Source organism: Tachypleus tridentatus, chromosome 3 (assembly GCF_004210375.1).
Source record: "Tachypleus tridentatus isolate NWPU-2018 chromosome 3, ASM421037v1, whole genome shotgun sequence".
NCBI lineage: Eukaryota > Metazoa > Arthropoda > Merostomata > Xiphosura > Limulidae > Tachypleus > Tachypleus tridentatus.
Genome location: NC_134827.1, coordinates 91,140,580 through 91,159,085, shown reverse-complemented (window position 1 = coordinate 91,159,085; position 18,506 = coordinate 91,140,580). Strand labels below are relative to the sequence as shown.

Here is an 18,506-nt window from a genome sequence, read left to right as displayed (position 1 = left end):
CAATTAGATTTTATATTGACTATTGTTGTTACGTGACTTGCTTATTTGCATATTCAAAATCGTGTTGCTATAACATACTCAACCCTCTGTATATGACAAATAATAAATATGTTCCACATTTACACACCCCAAGATAATACATAGATGTTATACCTATGTTGAGCCATCAATGTTTTTTTAATTAGCCCAGCCCAGTGTTGACTCAATGACTATATCTACCATGATGCCAAATGTAAGTAAAATATTGTCTACTAAATGGTTTTTTGTGTGTGAACATGCATTAAGTAGTATGAAAAGTTACTGGAGAACTACTATTGCCAGACTGAATACTGGGAATTGACCATACTTATTACAATACACACTCAGACCCAGAGTGCATAGAGTAATTTAATTTATGATATTGCACAAACAGTTGAGGAAAAGTATGAAATATGATCTTTAATCTTATTCGAGATTATAAGTATGTTCAGCAAGAGATGTGTCAGACTCAGCCAACATGTATTTGACCTCCTTAGGTCATCTTCAGGTTAACAAAGGTTAACAAGAAAATGACCTCAGAAGGTCAAAAACGTTGTTCTGTATTTTATTTTAATTACAGTTTTACTACCCATACCATCCGTCTTGAGAATACATTTTTACTTCAAATGGGTATCTCGTCATCACAAAAGACTCAGCCAACAGTTCCATCATTCCTAAGTAATTGCCATTATGCCGTTATGAACCAACTTCATCAACACTTTCTCTGACTTCATCTGTTTATTCATCCACTTTTGATATTACGAATAATAACTTTAGTGACACAACACTAATGGTGGAGGAGACCGGCATGGCCAAGTGTGTTAAGGTATTTGACTCGTAATCCGAAGGTCGCAGGTTCGAATCCCGGTCGCACCAAACATGCTCGCCTTTTCAGCCATGATATGGTCAATCCCACTATTCGTTGGTAAAAAGAGTAGCTTAAGAGTTGGCGGTGGGTGGTGATGACTAGCTGCCTTCCCTCTAGTCTTACACTGCTAAATTAGGGACGGCTAGCGCAGATAGCCCTCGAGTAGCTTTGCGCGAAATTCAAAATAAACAACACTGATGTAACAAGCTTGTTTCGTGCCAACTGAAGCCCTCGTACCGGCAAGAGATAATATATGATATAGAAACAAAATATTTGATTTTATGACAAACTTATGTTCATAGGTTGTATCTTCAGTACCATTGGTAGGAGCTCATTTCAATTTTACGAGACTAATGTCATCAGTATCTAGTTTCTGCATGAATATTTTCACATTCTTAATTTGCAGTTATGTTTTTGGCTCTTTTCTAATTGAGGGCAAGGATTCGATATGATATTGTGACGTTAAAAGTTAGCAACACCCAAATATTTAGTGTCTATATTATTGTTTTCACTGTCTTGGCTAGCGAAGAATTTGGCACTAGAGGACAAAGACAATTAGCTTCCTAGTTTTAGCTTCTACATTCTCTAATTTTCTCTTCTTCTTTCTTTGACTACATATTTTCCCAACCACCCTGGTGTTTGTGCATATGTATAAAATATAAGATTAACACTTAATGAATAACCTATGTGAGAGAAAGATGTCAGAGCAAGCTACCTAGCAGTTTCATAACAAATAACCACATATGATTTCAAATATTGTACTTGGATAACTTCAGTTCTACACCTTCCAATTAATGATGCTTGAGTTATTTACACTTAATAAGTGGTCTGTGTAAAATACTGTTACTTACTTTCTAAAGGTGATTAAACTCTTTCGTGAACAAAACTGAAACCTTTGAGTATAAAGAATTGAAAGATATAAGTATCTTCAACCTTGTCTGGTAACTTAGATGTATTCACATTATAGACCTATTGCTGTATCAAATGGTAAAAAACAGCGTGTCTCGTGCAAGCCAAGAGGGAGGAGCCTAGCTAATAGCATCATGAAAAGAGATTTTGAGTAGATGAGGCCTATCATTCGATTAGTATGACTAGGTAGAGCTTTACTTACACATACCAGTATATTTGCATTGTAAAATATATGAAAATATGGTAGATCAAAGTAAGGCTGCACTTAATCATAATATTTGGAGATAAACCTATCAAATATCTACGCTGTAGATTACATAATAGGGCTACCAACATCACGCACTAGTATAGCGGTAAGTCTAGGGAATTACAACGCTAAAATCAGGGGTTCGATTCCTCACGGTGGGCTCAACAGATAGCTCGATGTGGCTCTGTTGATAGAAAACACACACACACTCTCTCTTTCTTTCTCTCTTCAAAAATAAGTAGTCTTAATGGAATGACTTTTATTAACCATTTTCCTAAAATAATGAAAACTAGTCTTTCTTTTTTTGTTGTTAAAGTGAGCTTTTCAAATCCCAGACTGGGGCTACAATTCCAAAAGCTCCCACCTTAATCTGTTTTTGTTCTTTTTATTATTATTCTTAAAATCCTTTTATTTTGTCAAATGTTATACGAGTATAAGTCAAAAATAAGAGAAGTTAGACAATAGCTACCTGAGTTTGAAATGTGAGAAGTAATATGGCCATTAACTTATATCACCTACCAGTTGTAGAACATTATGTAGAATGTAATTAATCAATAATTTTGGTTAAGGTTTATTGTAAAAGACCCTTTTCTTCGCCACTGTAATATCTTTGTCAACAAATGTAAATGTGCAACTTTTAAATTAATGAGTTTGTACTACTTCAATCTGATAATATACGTATAAGTTTTGCTATGCTAAAGTAATAGATGGAATTGAAGTCATTTGTCATTTATAAATAGCAGATAAAATACGAGTTAATGATCATGATCGTTTTGGATATTATCTTCAAAGTGGGTACAAGATAGTCCTGTAGTACAGCTCTGGAGTTCATGGCTGTTGAGCATGGTTCACATCCATCATTATCCACGGAACCAAAACATCCAAGTATTACTCAGTGTATGTTGATTCTACTTCAGACATATCCCACATTGATAATAATCAATTGACAATAATCGTTAGATACATTCTAGATGATGGTTTTGTAGAGATATTGCCACTTGCTAGAGTTCACATTAATTTCTTTGAAAACATTGATAGACTTTCAGGTTGCTGTAGGTAGCCAAAAAGAAGTCCTAAACAGGGTAGGAAATACCCAATAAGAGGTCTCAGTAGTCAGTTGCATGGCCGTCATTGCGAATAACTGCAAACATTCGCTTTGGCATGGTCGATATAAACGTTTGCAGAAGGCTGGCTGGAATGTCATTCCAAGTGTTGAATATGGTTTCACGAAGATCATGCACTGTTTGGAATTGACGTTTATTTCTATAGACTTCCCTTGTCATCCACCCCAAACATTTTCAATGGGGTTCAGTTCGGGCGAACACGCTGGATGGTCCAAAAGAATCACGTTATTCGCCATGAAAGGGCCTTTGTCCTGCGGGCATTGTGGATTGCACCGTTGTCCTGCTGAAATATCCAGTCATTTCCACACAAGCGAGGGCCTTCAGTTAATAAGGATGCTCTCTCCAACATGCCAATGTAGCCCGCTGCTGTTTGACGCCCGTGTATAACCTGAGCTCCATTGTTCCATGGTAGGAGAAAGCACCCCAGATCATGATGGAACCTCCTCCACTGTGTTGTGTAGAAAATGTCTCCGGTGGGATATCCTTATCGTGCCAGTAACGTTGGAAGCCATCTGGACCACCCAAGTTAAATATTTTCTCATTAGAGAACAAAAAAAATTGCAACAGCAGTTTTACTACGCCCAATCTCACCAGCGATGGCACGTTGAGAGAGACCTTGCTTTTGCAGCTCGACAATTCTGCCACGTTCAAACTCTGTCAACATTTTAGTCTTTGCCATGTTTTTATCCAATGTAACACAGGAGATGTCAGTGGGAGATGTTGACAAGGCTAATGCTTGAACACAAATTACTAAATTTCGTTACGTGCTTACCGATTAACGCTTCGTGTCAGTATGGTCTTAAACTTTTGACCAGCTAGTATTTAGGCTAATTTCATAGTGTTCACATTTTCTCTTTTAAATGCTAAAAAAGTTTTTTATTTTTATTTTCGTTTTTCTTATTTTCATCTTTCGACGCTCTACCCATATAAGTGGTTGAGTCTAACAATGCAAAATGCATATTTTTTTCTTTATGTTCATTGGCCTTAAGATTTTGGCCAGCAGTGTATGACACATCAGTTACAAGTTTGGGTTTCTACAAAACTACTTGATCTTGTTAATGCTTACAGAGCGCACGTATCCTACACACTTGAAGAGTTGTATAAAGGAAGAAATTGTTCAGTTTGCTACTCTCTGCATGGCAGGTTCGTTGCAAACCTTCAGAATCCAAGGGTAGTTGTATGTGACCAATTTCCGAAATCAAAACTTCCCAAACTTCCTGATAATCTCAAAGATATTTATGTGCATTACATCAGGCAATTGCTCTGGAGAAAGATAATTCTTGATGCTAAAAAGCATAAGGAACATGTTCCAAATAACACTGTACTAAGACAAGTTAAATACACAAGCATTTTTGTGTATATAAAATGACTTGTTAGAATTGCTTCACACCAAACAGGTCATAAATGCTCTTGCTACACAAAAAGCCAGGAAGACAGTAGTTTAACTAAATAAAGTGTGTGCACTTGAATGCATGAGTTGTTGAGGTTATGTGACTGTGGTTTCTTTCTATCAATACCCTCTATTGTCCAAATGTAAATTTTGTCTCTGTTAGAACACCACTTTTTCCTTTCAAGAACCATTTAGAATTGTTCATTAATTTATTGACAAGTCTTGTATATCTGTTGGTATCATTCTTCTATTGTCTCCAAAAGTAAAACATATCTTGATGTTCAGTTTTTATTTTAGTTTTTAGTCATGATCATAACAGGCCTAATTAAAAAAATTAGCCGTGGATCTGTCTGACTCTTAATCCATTACTGAAGAAAAAGAGAAAAGAGGCCGTTTTGCTCATAAAGTTCTTTCTATCCGTAAATCTACATCAATTTTTATAATTATGTGTCAATACATGTTCAACCTTCGTGTTTTTCCGACATAATTAATTTCTTGATATCTAAATTACTTGTTTTTTTTTTTTTTTAATGTTCAGGCTAATGTGCCAACAAAACTGATTATTGCCGTCGTTGGTCTGATCTTCACCTGCTTTCTGGGTGTATTTTTTTTACCTTAATGATGTTAAACTCACTATTCAGTTTACGTTAACAGAATTTATGAGACACCAGTGTTTGATTAACATTCTGACTTCAAATATACAATAACTGCACGGAAACAATAACAAAATAAACAGTTTACAAATCATTAAACGGATTTTTGTTATTGTTAGATAAATGGTGACATTTTGAACAATTGCTTTTTATAGTGAAATTCAAAATAAGAAGAAACAATACTAGGTATTCTAATTAATTAGAATGTGCTGTAGCATTATAGAGATTGTAACTGTTGCAACAACATTTAAAAACATTAACAGTAAGGTACTGATGCCGACTAAAACTATAAAACAAATAAAACTAAGTTATAAATGAAACAATAAAATATATTATATAATTTCACATGTATATGATATCTTTAAAGTTGAAACTGTTGTATCTCAGAGACCAAAACCAGACACAAAGCATAAGCATCTTTGAAATACAAACTGATGAACTTAAAATTATACTGACAAATAAACTTGAGCACATTTGTAAAGACGTATTAGGGCCTGGCATGGCCTAGCGCGTTAAGGCGTGCGCTTCGTAATCTGAGGGTCGCGGGTTCGCGCCCGAGTCGCGCCAAAACAGCCGTGGGGCGTTATAATGTTACGATCAATCCCACTATTCGTTGGTAAAAGAGTAGCCCAAGAGTTGGCGGTGGGTGGTGATGACTAGCTGCCTTCCCTCTAGTCTTACACTGCTAAATTAGGGACGGCTAGCACAGATAGCCCTCGAGTAGCTTTGTGCGAAATTTCAAAACAAACAAACAAAGACATATTACCATCAACACAGAGGAATCTTCAACCACAGTGGACACCGAGCATACTAAAATCAAGTTGTAAATTCAAAGTTATCAGTTTCTTGTTTGTAAAAAACCTTTTGGATACTAAAAAAATTACACTTTGTAGAAGAAACGTCGATCTTCTCAAGTTTTTAATCCACAAGTGCAGACATAATTTGAATAAGCAGACATAATTAACCCCGATCCAACCTCGTTAATTTTCTGCATTATTTCGTAGGTATCACTATAATTTGAAATTGGAATAGTTGTTGAATCTTCTTCTAATGATAAAAACGGTAAAGGTTAAAAAGTGTGGGTAGTTAATTTAAAAAGGTTGCATTCATCAAAGAACTTGCATGACTGCCTGTTGGTTTGTTTGTTTGGAATTAAGCACAGAACCACACAATGGGTTATGTGTGCTCTCCCGACCACAGGTATCGCAACCCGTTTTCTAGCATATTAAGTCCGCTGACTTGCTGCTGCGCCACTAGGGGGCCTGTTTATTGGTCTAATGTCGTTATAGGTTCAGTCATAAGCAACATTTCATTTCTTCGTGCTAACAAATAACATATTAATTTATTTTCTAAAATAGCGCCTAGCATGACCTGGTGGTTAAAGCCCTTGACTCACAGTTTGCGGGTCGGTGGTTCGAATTGCCGTCACATCGAATTTTTCGCCTTTTCAGCCGTGGGGGAGTTATATTGTGATGGTAAATACTACTATTCGTTGGTAAAAGAGTAATGCATGTTTTAGCGGTGGTTAGTGTTGATTAGCTCCCTTCCCTCTAGTCTAAATTATGGACGTCTAGTGCAGGTAGCCCTCGAGTAGCTTTGAGTGAAATTCAAACCAAACCAAATGTGTTCTATATGTTCTATAATTTGGTTAGGACCGTTATGTGTCTACTTTCCTAACTTAGTAACAGATTAAAATATCTTTTATATTTTACGCTATGAAAGAGTATGTTTCACCTCCTTATTGAAATGTTTATTTCTAGACTATACGGTTGATGACTTGACAAGATAATGCTACTGGTATGAGACATTACTAAATGATTCGCCATCGACTCGAAAGATTTCGTACTTTGTTGGTTGCCTTTACAGTGTTTGTTTGTTTATTTTGAATTTCGTGCAAAGCTACTCGAGGGCTATCTGCGCTAGCCGTTTGTAATTTTGCAGTGTAAGACTAGAAGGAAGGCAGCTAGTTATCACCACTCACCGCCAACTCTTGGGCTGCTCTTTAACCAACGAATGGAGTTGAGTGTCACATTATAACGCCCACACAGCTGAAAGGGCGAACATGTTTAGTGTGACGGGGATTCGAACCCGCGACCCTCAGATTACGAGTTGAGTACCTTAACCACCTGGCCATGGCGGGGCGTCACCGAGAGACAAGTGGGAAGGTACACGGGAATCGCCTTTCTTTCTAAGGTTACCTATTCCTACTGATTTGTTAATATACACATTCTTTTCTGCCTTACTCGCAGTACTTTCATTTTATGGCTAATGTCCACTAGTGTTGTGATGATTATACCTTTTACTGGTGTGTTAATTTAGAGAATATTATTATTTTGTACAAGTGCACCATGTTTCAATTTTAGTGATTACACATACAGGCTCATATTCACTATAAAGTTCCACATTGACTCATTTGTATAGAAATTAATTTTATTATAATATAATTAAATATTTGTTTTTCCTCATATTTTTCCTTAATTGTTCAACCGAGTTTGTTAAGAGTCTGCCTGACAAGAACGGGGTATTTGTGCAGTTATGTAAGAATACTGTATTTGTTGATCGTAGTACACCGTAATTCTTAGTATATATATCTATTATAATTTAATTGTGTTTCTACTACGTTTTGTCGTGCCTGGTAGGCGTAATCTATAGGTGATCTTCTGTGTGTCTTATAATTTACGTTTTTCTGGTGAAGCCTCTTCGTTGTTGCCAGTCAGTATTTGACTTCTAATTTAAAATACAAGATATATGCATAGCACAACGCAAAGCAGCTACTTTAATTTCATGCCAAATGCTATATTAGCTAATAAAGCAGCAAAGTTACATAATACTGTACTTTGGTTGTCATGCATTATAGTAACAAAGCAGAGGAGAATAATTCATCTTGTCGATTGTATGCTAAAGTAATTTCCTATATGGGCTTTAAAGAAAAATAATTATTCAAATTTTTCAAGTATTTAAAGCCCTAAATACAACTGTGATAACCAGTAGTGTAACGAACATTTGTAAGTATGTTTCGATTGATTTAATAACAACTGGAAAGTGTTGCTGATTGCTTATTGTCGAACTTTAAAGTAAACAAGTCAGAGACATTTACTGTAACGAGTCTGGCTTAGAAAACTTGACAGTCGCGACGTCGCTTTTGCCTTCCAATTACAAAGCGTCAACAGAAGCCATTTTCTACGATTATTTAAAGCCTCAGAATGTTAATGTCTCATCAGAAGGATGTAAACCATGTTGAAAACATTACATATCATAAACAGCTGCGCTATAACCATATACGTATAACGTTTTTACATCACAAAAATCGGGGTTTTGATCCACTCCCCCTGCTTACGTGCATATTAACGGATAATCAATCGTTCTTTGAATTTGTGCCTTTCTGTTTCGTATCCACGCAAACGGAACATTCACTAAGGTAATTACTGGTAAACAAACACTAAAAACAATTATCATCTTATCTTGTACCTATAACTGACGTGGTATAAAAAATTATGTTGCTCCATCCTTTTGGAAAACCTTATCAACTAGTTTTTTGTTTGCTGTTTCCTGAGTAATTCCTCCTCACTTTATTGATAAGCTACTATTTTTCTGTTATTTACCATTATATTAACTTTTTAAAAGCTGGTTGTCACAGTGTCTCTTGTTTAACTTGTCTCGGTTCGGTTTTAAGTTTGCATAAAGCTACACAAGGGCTATCTGTGCTAGTCATCCGTAATTTAGCACTGAAAGACTAGAGGGAATGCAGTTTGTCATCACTAAACACTGCCAACTCATAGGCTACTCTTTTTGCCAAGAAATATTAGGATTGACCGTCACATTATAATGCCTTCACAGCTGAAAGGGCGAGAATGTGAATCAAATGTCCAAACCACATGCCCATGCCGAGAATTTTTGCTTTAGCTAGACATTAACCTGTAATTACCCTGTCTGTAGTGTGAATCATGTTCGTGACTTCTTAGTGCAAAAGTAGCACTTCGCACTTTGGAATCATGGGTATGTTATAAGACTGACTGTCATATTACATAAATATTCGATCAAACATGAGTAGTCCAATAGTTGGCAGTTGTTGCTGCTGAATAGTTGTCTTCCTGTTAACAAGTGTGCTACTTAGGGATGGATTTATTCATCTATGCAAAAATTATTGAAGAACGTAACGGAACATTCCTGACCTTAGTGGAGCAGTTTGACTCGCGTTTAGATATTTACTATTGTCAGTTAGCTGCATTTTGTGATATTTTTAATGATTAATGCATTTTTACGGAATATTTTTTTGCTTTTTTTTGTTTTTGAATGTCGCGCAAAGCTACTCAAGGGCTATCTACGCTAGCCACCCCTAATTTAGCAGTGTAAGACTAGAGGGAAAGCAGCTAGTCATCACCAACCACCACCAACTTTTGCACTACTTTTTTACCAACGAATAGTGGAATTAACCGTTACATTATAACGTCCCCAGAGCTGAAAGGGCGAGCATGTTTGGTGCGACGGGGTTTCGAACCCGTGACTCTCAGATTACGAGTCGAATGCCTTAACCCACCTGGCCATGCCAGGCCATTTTTACGGAAGAAAGAAGGAAGAACTAATTTGTATTTCCATTCTTGCATCAAGAGATCAAAATATATTCAGTAAATTTGTAGATAGTCTTTATGGTTTCATAATATATTGCATAATATAAAAATTAGAGAATTTCAATCTTCATTAGATTATAATTAGATCATTTCTTAATATATTTTAATTCATGTCATGTTTTATTCACAGATGACTTGTTTACAGCTGTAGACATAAGTCGTACCTGGACGCTCACTAGCTATGGAAAGGAAAACAAACAGAAACCTGATTATGGTATGTTATTTACAGTGATGAGCTACAACATTCTTGCTCAGGACTTGCTTGAGAGCAACATGTTTCTCTACGAGCACTGCTCTCCTGAATATCTGACCTGGGAGTATAGGAAGAATAACTTATTGAAAGAAATAATAAAAGCTGCAGTTGATGTAAGTTTAGTTAAAATTTTGTTTTTAGTAGCCATTAGAAACTAAAATCTGCAAACTCTGGTGCCACAAACGTACTAGATGGCCAGGTGGGTTAAGGCGTTCGACTCGTAATCCAAGGGTCGCGGGTTTGCATCCCCATTGCGCCAAACATGCTCATCCTTTCAGCCATGGGGGCATTATAATTTGACGATCAATCCCACTATTCGTTGGTAAAAGAGTAGCCCAAGAGTTGGTGGTGGGTGGTGATGACTAGCTGCCTTCCCTCTAGTCTTACACTGCTAAATTAGGAAAGGCTAGCACAAATAGCCCTCAAGTAGCTTTGTGCAAAATTAAAAAACAAACAGGTACAGTGTAGTTATTCTTGATCTAATCGCATGATCAGAACATTGAACTGTAGTCAAGGCCATCCTAGACTGCTGATAAAAGTTTCCTTCAGCTTGCATTAAGCATGATCACTATGGAGTTGAGGTATTTGAAATTCAGTAAGACTTCAATGTATTTGGAAGTTTTGGCAGCCAGAAAGTGACTTAAGATGCTCCTAGAGAATTCAGTTTACAGGATAATCTTCTCTACTGCCAGATTGAGAAGGAAGCCTCTTGAAAGAGAAGGATGGTCTCTGATGCAGTCATGGACCCTTTATTTACCCTGGGTAAATGAGCTAACAATGCTATCAGGGACAGTATGGGTTAGAATTTGTGAGGGACTACAGAATAACCTGTACATAAAAGAAACATCCTTCTTTGTTTATTTTAAGTATGAGTGCTACATTTACCTGCTTGCTCATACTTCCAAACATCAAGATGCACCAGTATCTTTGATGTCATTGGCACTTCAGTCACTTAACAGTTGAAGAGTTAAACACAGAAAACTTATTACCACTGTTCAATGTGATGCACATGAATTCACTGATATTCAGGGTTGTAGTGCAAAGGATGCCTTGAAACATTTCAGATAAGGGACAGACAGTGAAATACCTAATTTTGAGACTGATAACCTATGTGCTTAATGTTATGAAGCACTTGCTTGGGAAGAAACTTGACAAGCTGGACAAACTAATTATCGAGTTATTCTGAAGAGATGACTAATTGGAGAACCAAATTATCTACAGGGCTGAACTGAAGGTTTGAAAGTGAGAAACCCATTGAAACTTTGCATTGTATAGAAAAGATTGTGAACACTACATTGTTGAGCATATCTAGTATGGCTTTATTAAGTTGTAAAGATATTCTTATACACAAGTTTTTATGAGGTACTCTAGAGCAAAATCATGTTGCATCACACAGATATCAGGGAGAGCTTATTCTTGACATAAGCTATCTTTATGATGATGAGGTTCAAGGTGGTCAGGTTGAGAAAGGCTTCAGGCAGAAAAAAATTCACTGGGATAAGTAGGTATAGGATCTTTAGAAATAGCAGTATCTTATTGAATGTAAGTTGTTTGTCCACAATTACAATGCCTCAAAGTGTCTTGGTGCAGCTACACTGATTACCAGTGGACAATCAGGAACTTTCAGGTTGTGTTGTCTTAGTAATAGTGTCCTTGAAACTGTTAGGGTCTGTCAGAAAACTCTCTAGCGAAGGATGGAGCTTCAGCATCATTTATGAGATATTTGAAAACTGACCACATCCTGTTTCATGACAAGAGAGATAGTAAGTTTTTGTTTTTTTGATCAACTGTCTTATAATACCAGGTAGTTCAGTGCTGGGCTGCTCTACGTGGCTAAAAACATTGTATTGTTTCATAGCAATAATGTGTGTAAATGCAGCAGTTTGCTTCTGTCCAAAGGTGTACTTGCCAATTAATTCAGTCCTGAATAGGGGTAACTTAATTTATGCCTTGTAAAATACATGGACAAATTTTTGTTATACATGGGTTCTTTCGGGACTTTGTGTATCTTTGAGTGAAACCACTACTCTGGCCAGTTACTACCAACTTTGCCTTAGTTAATAAATAAAAGCTGAAAGAAGTGAAGACATACAATTCTCTCTTGCTGTAAGTTAAATGCTGTCTCACAGGTAGATTTATATTGTCTTTTATCATGGTTTATGCATAAACATATTAAAAACAACCTGTTGCAATAGTGGACTGCATGAGACACATAAAAGAGGGAGCCACAATATCTCTAAGTGTACAAATGGTTTTTCATAGTATTACAGAGGTTCAATTTGCTGTTGTTTTGTTAGCTTCAGTTGTAAGGATGGAAGAAATGCATAAAATATATTGTTCTTTTCTGAAATAAAGCTATATTTGCTTGGACAGACATTGCTCTGAGTGTTAATTTTGTGCCATTGTTGGCTTGTAGTTAGGGGCACACAACCGCTATATTTCCCAGTAGAATGTTTACTGCCATAGTGTGAGAAGCAGTACTGATTGATTCTGTCTGTATACTTTGTGTTGTTATTGGCTGCACTATATGTGAAAGCAAATAAACAACTACCAGAGTGTTTGAAGTTAATGGTGGAGAATTATTTTGAGAAGTTGGACTAGAAAAAAATGTAATGAATTCAATGGAAGTACCTGTTGTGTGTAGAGAAATAGGTTGGAATAGCAACTGCTTATATCTACAGACTTATGAAATACCTGTTTTATAAACCATTCTCTGCACCAAGAATGTTGTTCGTGTTGAATTAAAGCAAATGTTAAAGATCTGGTTAAACAACCTTTAGAAAGTTCTTAATTATCTCTAGCAGTGATAGTGAGGGAGAAGGGAGATGTGCCAGTACTGTGTTTGGTTTTAAGCAGGTGATTCTAGTCATACATGTCTTGCCTATGTTGTAGACAGATGAATGTCTGGACACACTAGAAGGTGTCCTTTAGTTAAGTTTGTAAGATCTGAAATCTAGCTGCTTATAAGTTAAATTATGAAAGCAAACTCGAGATTACTACTATGAATTTTGTCATACCATGTTTAACACATTTGCTGCTTTTGAAGTTGAAGAAGAAATCTGTCATCTATGTGAATAACATAATTCATAGGCATTTCAGTCTGGATCAAATCAAGTTTGAAATTATAGGAGTGAAAGTGTGTGCTAATGCATACAATTATGGAATATTTTGGTCATAGTTTTAGCAGAGCCAATCTCTACATACCATGGAAAGATCACATCCGTTTTGTTTTTTTTTTAGTCAGTTTCATTCACCAGCGACATTATCTCCTCTTGGACTTTCATAATTCCAGCATCTATTTATTAAATGGGAGGACTTTCTAAGAGACAGAAACAGCAGTACCATTTGCCAGGATCATCCAGCTATCACGTTGCCAAATAAGGAAAAGTAAGGTAGCATTCATAATTATAGCAAGAATCAGGATATGAATTCTATTAGGAAAAGTCAATTGAAACAAAGTTATGGAGGGCCTGTTCATAGAAAGATTAACATTATTATAGGGAAGTGTAAAAATTTGATTAATAGTTAATGGTGACAGAAGAAAACCTGAAATTGTATGTTGTGGTGTTTAGTAATTTATTGTTTACACATTTATAGATAAGGCATTTATGAAAAAATGTATAGTTTAACTATAGTTAGAATTTTGCCAGTAGTTAGAAGTTCATATCATGATGATGCAGGTTTGTGTATTAGATACATAGTTAATATTGGTACCTTTCTCAGAGTCTTAAAGTTGATGTAAATGCATTTTGATATTCAGTAGCTAGTTTAAAAGATAATTTTATATCTATAATCCTGATTATAACTTTTAGATGATTTTGAACATTACATATTATAATCATTAAAGTCTTATCACTATAATTCTATTAAAGTAATGGTAATTAAATACTAGTTTGGTAGTTTTATGTATTGATACATCCATTTTTCTGTGGTAGACAGTTTAAACTTGTGTTTATTTGAATACTGACAGTTTTTCTTGAATGTTGAAAACAACTGATAAAAAGTGTGATAAAATATATGGATAGTTATTATTTACATGAATCTGTTTCATATGTATTAAATATTTAATAATTAATTGTGTTGTAACTTTACAAATGCCCTCCCAGTAGTACAATGGTCTGTCTGCAGAATAACATCACCAGAAACTAGGTTTCATACCCTCGGTATGCTGAACTCATATTGTAGCTTTATGCTTAATTCCAAAAAAGGAACAAAACTTTACAAACTTACTGACTACAAGTGCATTTTGTAAGTTATTCAGACTGCCTGTGTGTTATATTTATGAATTAACTTTACTTATGACTGAGAAGCTTCCAAGCCAGTGTAAATTTAATAAATAAATGTAGATTAAACAAGCCCATGTTTATGAAAGTAAAAGTTAAAAGGGTATAAAACTAAAGATAAAACAATTAATTAGTATTTGATAAATAGACAATATATAGACTTAAAATTATTTACATGTAATGCAAAATCTTGAATGTCTAGGTGAAACTTGATCATTTTTGTACAGTTATCAATGTAAACCACATTCTATATTTCTATTTCTTATATATTATTAGTAAATGCCAAAATGCATGTTTACTGAAAATTCTCTTTAGTTCCAACTTTATTGATACTATAACTTGTCAAAGTCTGCAATTTTTTATTATTCTTATGATTTGTGTAATTTAAAATCAGTACTTTTATCTTATAGGTACCCTTTGTTTTGTAAAAAGTAAAAGTGGATATGCCTCTGATAATGTCCATCTTCATTATGATTGAATTATTTTGTTAAATAATCATTTGTATGTACTTAAGTTTTCAGTGTTAAGGGACCTTTATATATAACAGTATTTATATGCTTTTGAATTAATGTAAAGTAATAACTTTATGTGCTTATGTTACATATTATCCAACCAATTGTATGACATCTAGTGTAATATAGTTTTAAGGATATGATTTTTCTCTTTCTGTTTGGTATGAAGTTAAAATTCCAATTTTAATATATAAATTAAAAGTAAAGCTGGAAGGAGGATGATCCTAAAATTAAGGAGGGAATAACAATGACATCTGAATATCATTATTCTGACCCCATCTCAAGTCAGAGACTGAGAATATCATTATTCAGATTTAGTCCAAGAATTTGTGTTTAATTAGATGATCAGAATGAAAAAGAAGTGTCCAATCTTGAAATCGTTTAGTCCAATGTGTGACTTCTGCAGTTGTAGGTAATGTCCTTGAAACTATCTATTTTTGCATCTGGGCTGTTTGCTTAACAGCTCATTGAGTAGGTTTTTAGTGTAGGTCGAGCATACTGGTCTGTGCAAGGTATAAGAGAAATTTTAGGCTGATTTTTAATTTTAGGTAATGGTACCTTTGCCACAGTTGTGCTACCAATGCAGATGGTCTCAGATTTCCAGATCCACCAAGTGAATGAGGGAATAAGCCCCTACTGTAGCTGTTGTTTACCACTTCATGGGAATATCCAATTCTTATCAACAGATAGGGCCATGAGATGTGAGTACAATTCAAACCAGTATTGTAGCAGATGCATTGTATGTAGCTACTGCAGCAAGAATAAACTACTGGAACTTGAGTTGGATCTAGCTGCCACGTTGAATGAGAGTAGTAGTCAGCTTGTACTCATTGTTTAAAATGTTATGATGTCTGACTCAGAGAACCAGGAATTGTGAACATCACATGGTATGTGCCAATAATGATACAAAGAAATAAGATTGAACTTTAGAGCAGCCAGACCTCTATCAGATCTTGACATATATCAGCCACTTTGTGGAAAACCACCACTTTGGCCAGTTAGCATAAACTTTGTTCTGACAAATGGGAACACCTATATGTGATTAGACAGGTCTCTCTCTAACTTCATTCTAGCAGTGGTGTATATTAAATATAGATAGTTATCTATAATCTGAGATCAGTCATTTGTATCTTGGGGATGGATTTATTGCACAAATTGCCAATCAGTTTTGCTTGTGCTAGAGGTGAACTGCACAAAACATCCTAAGTTGGCCAGGTGTGGTGCAAACAGTATTTTATGATATGCTATTAAGAGAATCAAGTGCACTGTTATTGCCTGCTGTAATGACAGAAACAACCTATAGTTTTCAGAGTACCTGAAGCCTTTAAGTGAGGATTGTGTAAATGTAACCATAAAATGTATGAATTCACTGAATTGCTCAAGGAGTTTGTTGTAAGACCACAAGGCACATTGGATCAGTGAATAAGCACATAGGTAAAGGTAATGTACATCCAATCTAACTACTGTCATGCAGATGCCCTTGAAGTATCTTGGACATATTTAACATTGAAGTTGGGAGACTGTGAAAGATGGGATAAATCAACCTTTGGAAAGTCTCTTGTTTTAACCCCAGTGGTGATTGTTAGAAAACAAAAAGGATTGCCAAAGGTACTACATGGACTTTAGATTCATGAATGTAATCACACTTACCAACTCTTTCCCTTTATTACACACAGATGACAGTTTGGATGTGATGAAAGGCACTCATAGCTTCAGCATACTATATCTGCCTACTATTGACTGTCATAGTAAAATGGCCAATGAAAATGAGCCTAAGACTGATTTCAGCGCTAAGAAAGGATTGCATGACTTCCATATTATGCAGTTCAGTCTATGTAATGCATCTACTGTATGTGAGAGTGTGATAGAACCTAAATTTAGAGGACTGCAAGGGGAGAGATGTGTAATCCATGTAAATGGCATATCTGTCTTTGATTGATGGTTTCAAGCTATTACTGAGAACCAGAGGATGATATTCTTAAACAACTAAGATGCAGGCTTGAAATTTAAAATTGTATCATGCATACTTTGGCTTGGAAGTATAGTTCTTCAGTCACATAGTAAGTAGAGATGGACTGTCTACTGATTTATCAAAGATTGTAGTAGTCAAAGATTATCTACTGCCTGAAAACAAAATAAAAAGAAATTTGCATATTTCAGTTTTGTTGTTGTTGTATTACCAATCATTTGTGACTAATTTTTATAAGATAACCACAGTATTTTTGCACTGGCTAATATTTATAAGTGATTTTTGTAGACTTAGGAATGTGAAAATGCATTGCCAAGACTTTCCATTCATCTTTAGTAGTGGTGGAAGAATTTTCTCCCAGGTATAGACTGGTATGGAGCCATAATTGCACTTCTATTATTTTTTAAATGTTAATTACACAACTTGCACAATACAAATTTGAGTTCACCATTCAAGTGTACCATGTATCACTGAAATGTCTGATGAACTTAAAGAATCAGAAGGTATTATTGTCCTGTGGTTAATATCCTTGCAAGAATTCAACATTTCCATTTGGTATCATGGAAATAAAATATATCACCAGTCAGTGAGATCATTTTCATTTGAAAAATATTCACATTCTGGAAATCATACATCAGTTAAAGCCATTAAATAAACAGTAACAACAAACTATATGAACAGTGATAATTATGAGTTTGGATCTGACAAATCACTAACTATGGGATGTGCAACTGAAGGATTCAGATCCATCTTAGGACCTAGTTGCCATGCAACAAGATAAAGCATTCCAAATCCAAGGATCTATATAAAATAATCTCAAAAATTTATTATCCCTTTACAGACTGTTACTGATATCCTGTTTATCTTGTTTCTCACAATGATGATACTTAATCAAATTGCATGAACAATTTTAGATAAACTTCATTGAGATCTAACACAAAATTGTCTGCAATGAAATTTAGTTGCTTACAATCTGGATACTGAATAACCCTTTTGCCCTATGATGGTGACATAGTTAGAAGTTCATACAAAAGAGATCTAATTCAAGCATGCATAAAGTAAGAAAACAGTTTTAAATACAGAGCTATTTCCACAACTGATTCAAGTTTTACCAGTCTTTTGTGTTTGAATATTTTCGTAAAGAGCAAGCCACATGAATTTTTTTTTTATCTTCACTTCCACAGGTGGTGTTAACAGTAGTAAGAAGATCTGGTATTGGGTGTACTTGAAGGTTAAGCTCCCCAAAGTCAGTGGTATTAATGTTAAAAGTTTGAGGCAGAGGAGGTCACTAGACTCCTCAGCAGCATCAGACCCTTTTTTTGGCCATCACAAGCATCTTGGCTTGAGAAGACATCTCTGCAAGCCTGTTCACCAACTCTGTGAGTTCTCCCATATCAGACATGTTAGCCAGCAATGCATTTCCAACAATGAGTTCAGTTGCAGCAAGCAAAAATAAATTCATTGCTTTCAGTCTTCATGTCAGTAGCATTTTGGGAATGCTGTGGAATTTCAAGGTTTACACTAGATTCCGTCTTTCTTGCAGTTTTGATGGGTGAAACAGGAGTAGAAGAGAAATATTATTCTGAACCTCAAGCCTTAGTGGTTTGAAGATAAAGAGAGACTGACTGAAACTACCATTTTACTTTAAATAC

The 18,506-nt window shown here is 35.3% G+C and overlaps 1 protein-coding gene across 2 annotated transcripts in view; it reads left to right on the top strand.

Moving 5' to 3' along the window:
• LOC143247457 (protein angel homolog 2-like) overlaps positions 1-18,506 on the top strand; it is a 61,995-nt gene that overhangs the window by 20,954 nt on the left and 22,535 nt on the right. For both annotated transcript variants that reach the window (XM_076495595.1, XM_076495596.1), the window contains one exon: positions 9,968-10,203. In XM_076495595.1, the coding sequence (XP_076351710.1) occupies positions 10,054-10,203 (150 nt within the window). In that variant the 5' untranslated portion in view covers positions 9,968-10,053. The remainder of the gene's footprint in view (positions 1-9,967; positions 10,204-18,506) is intronic.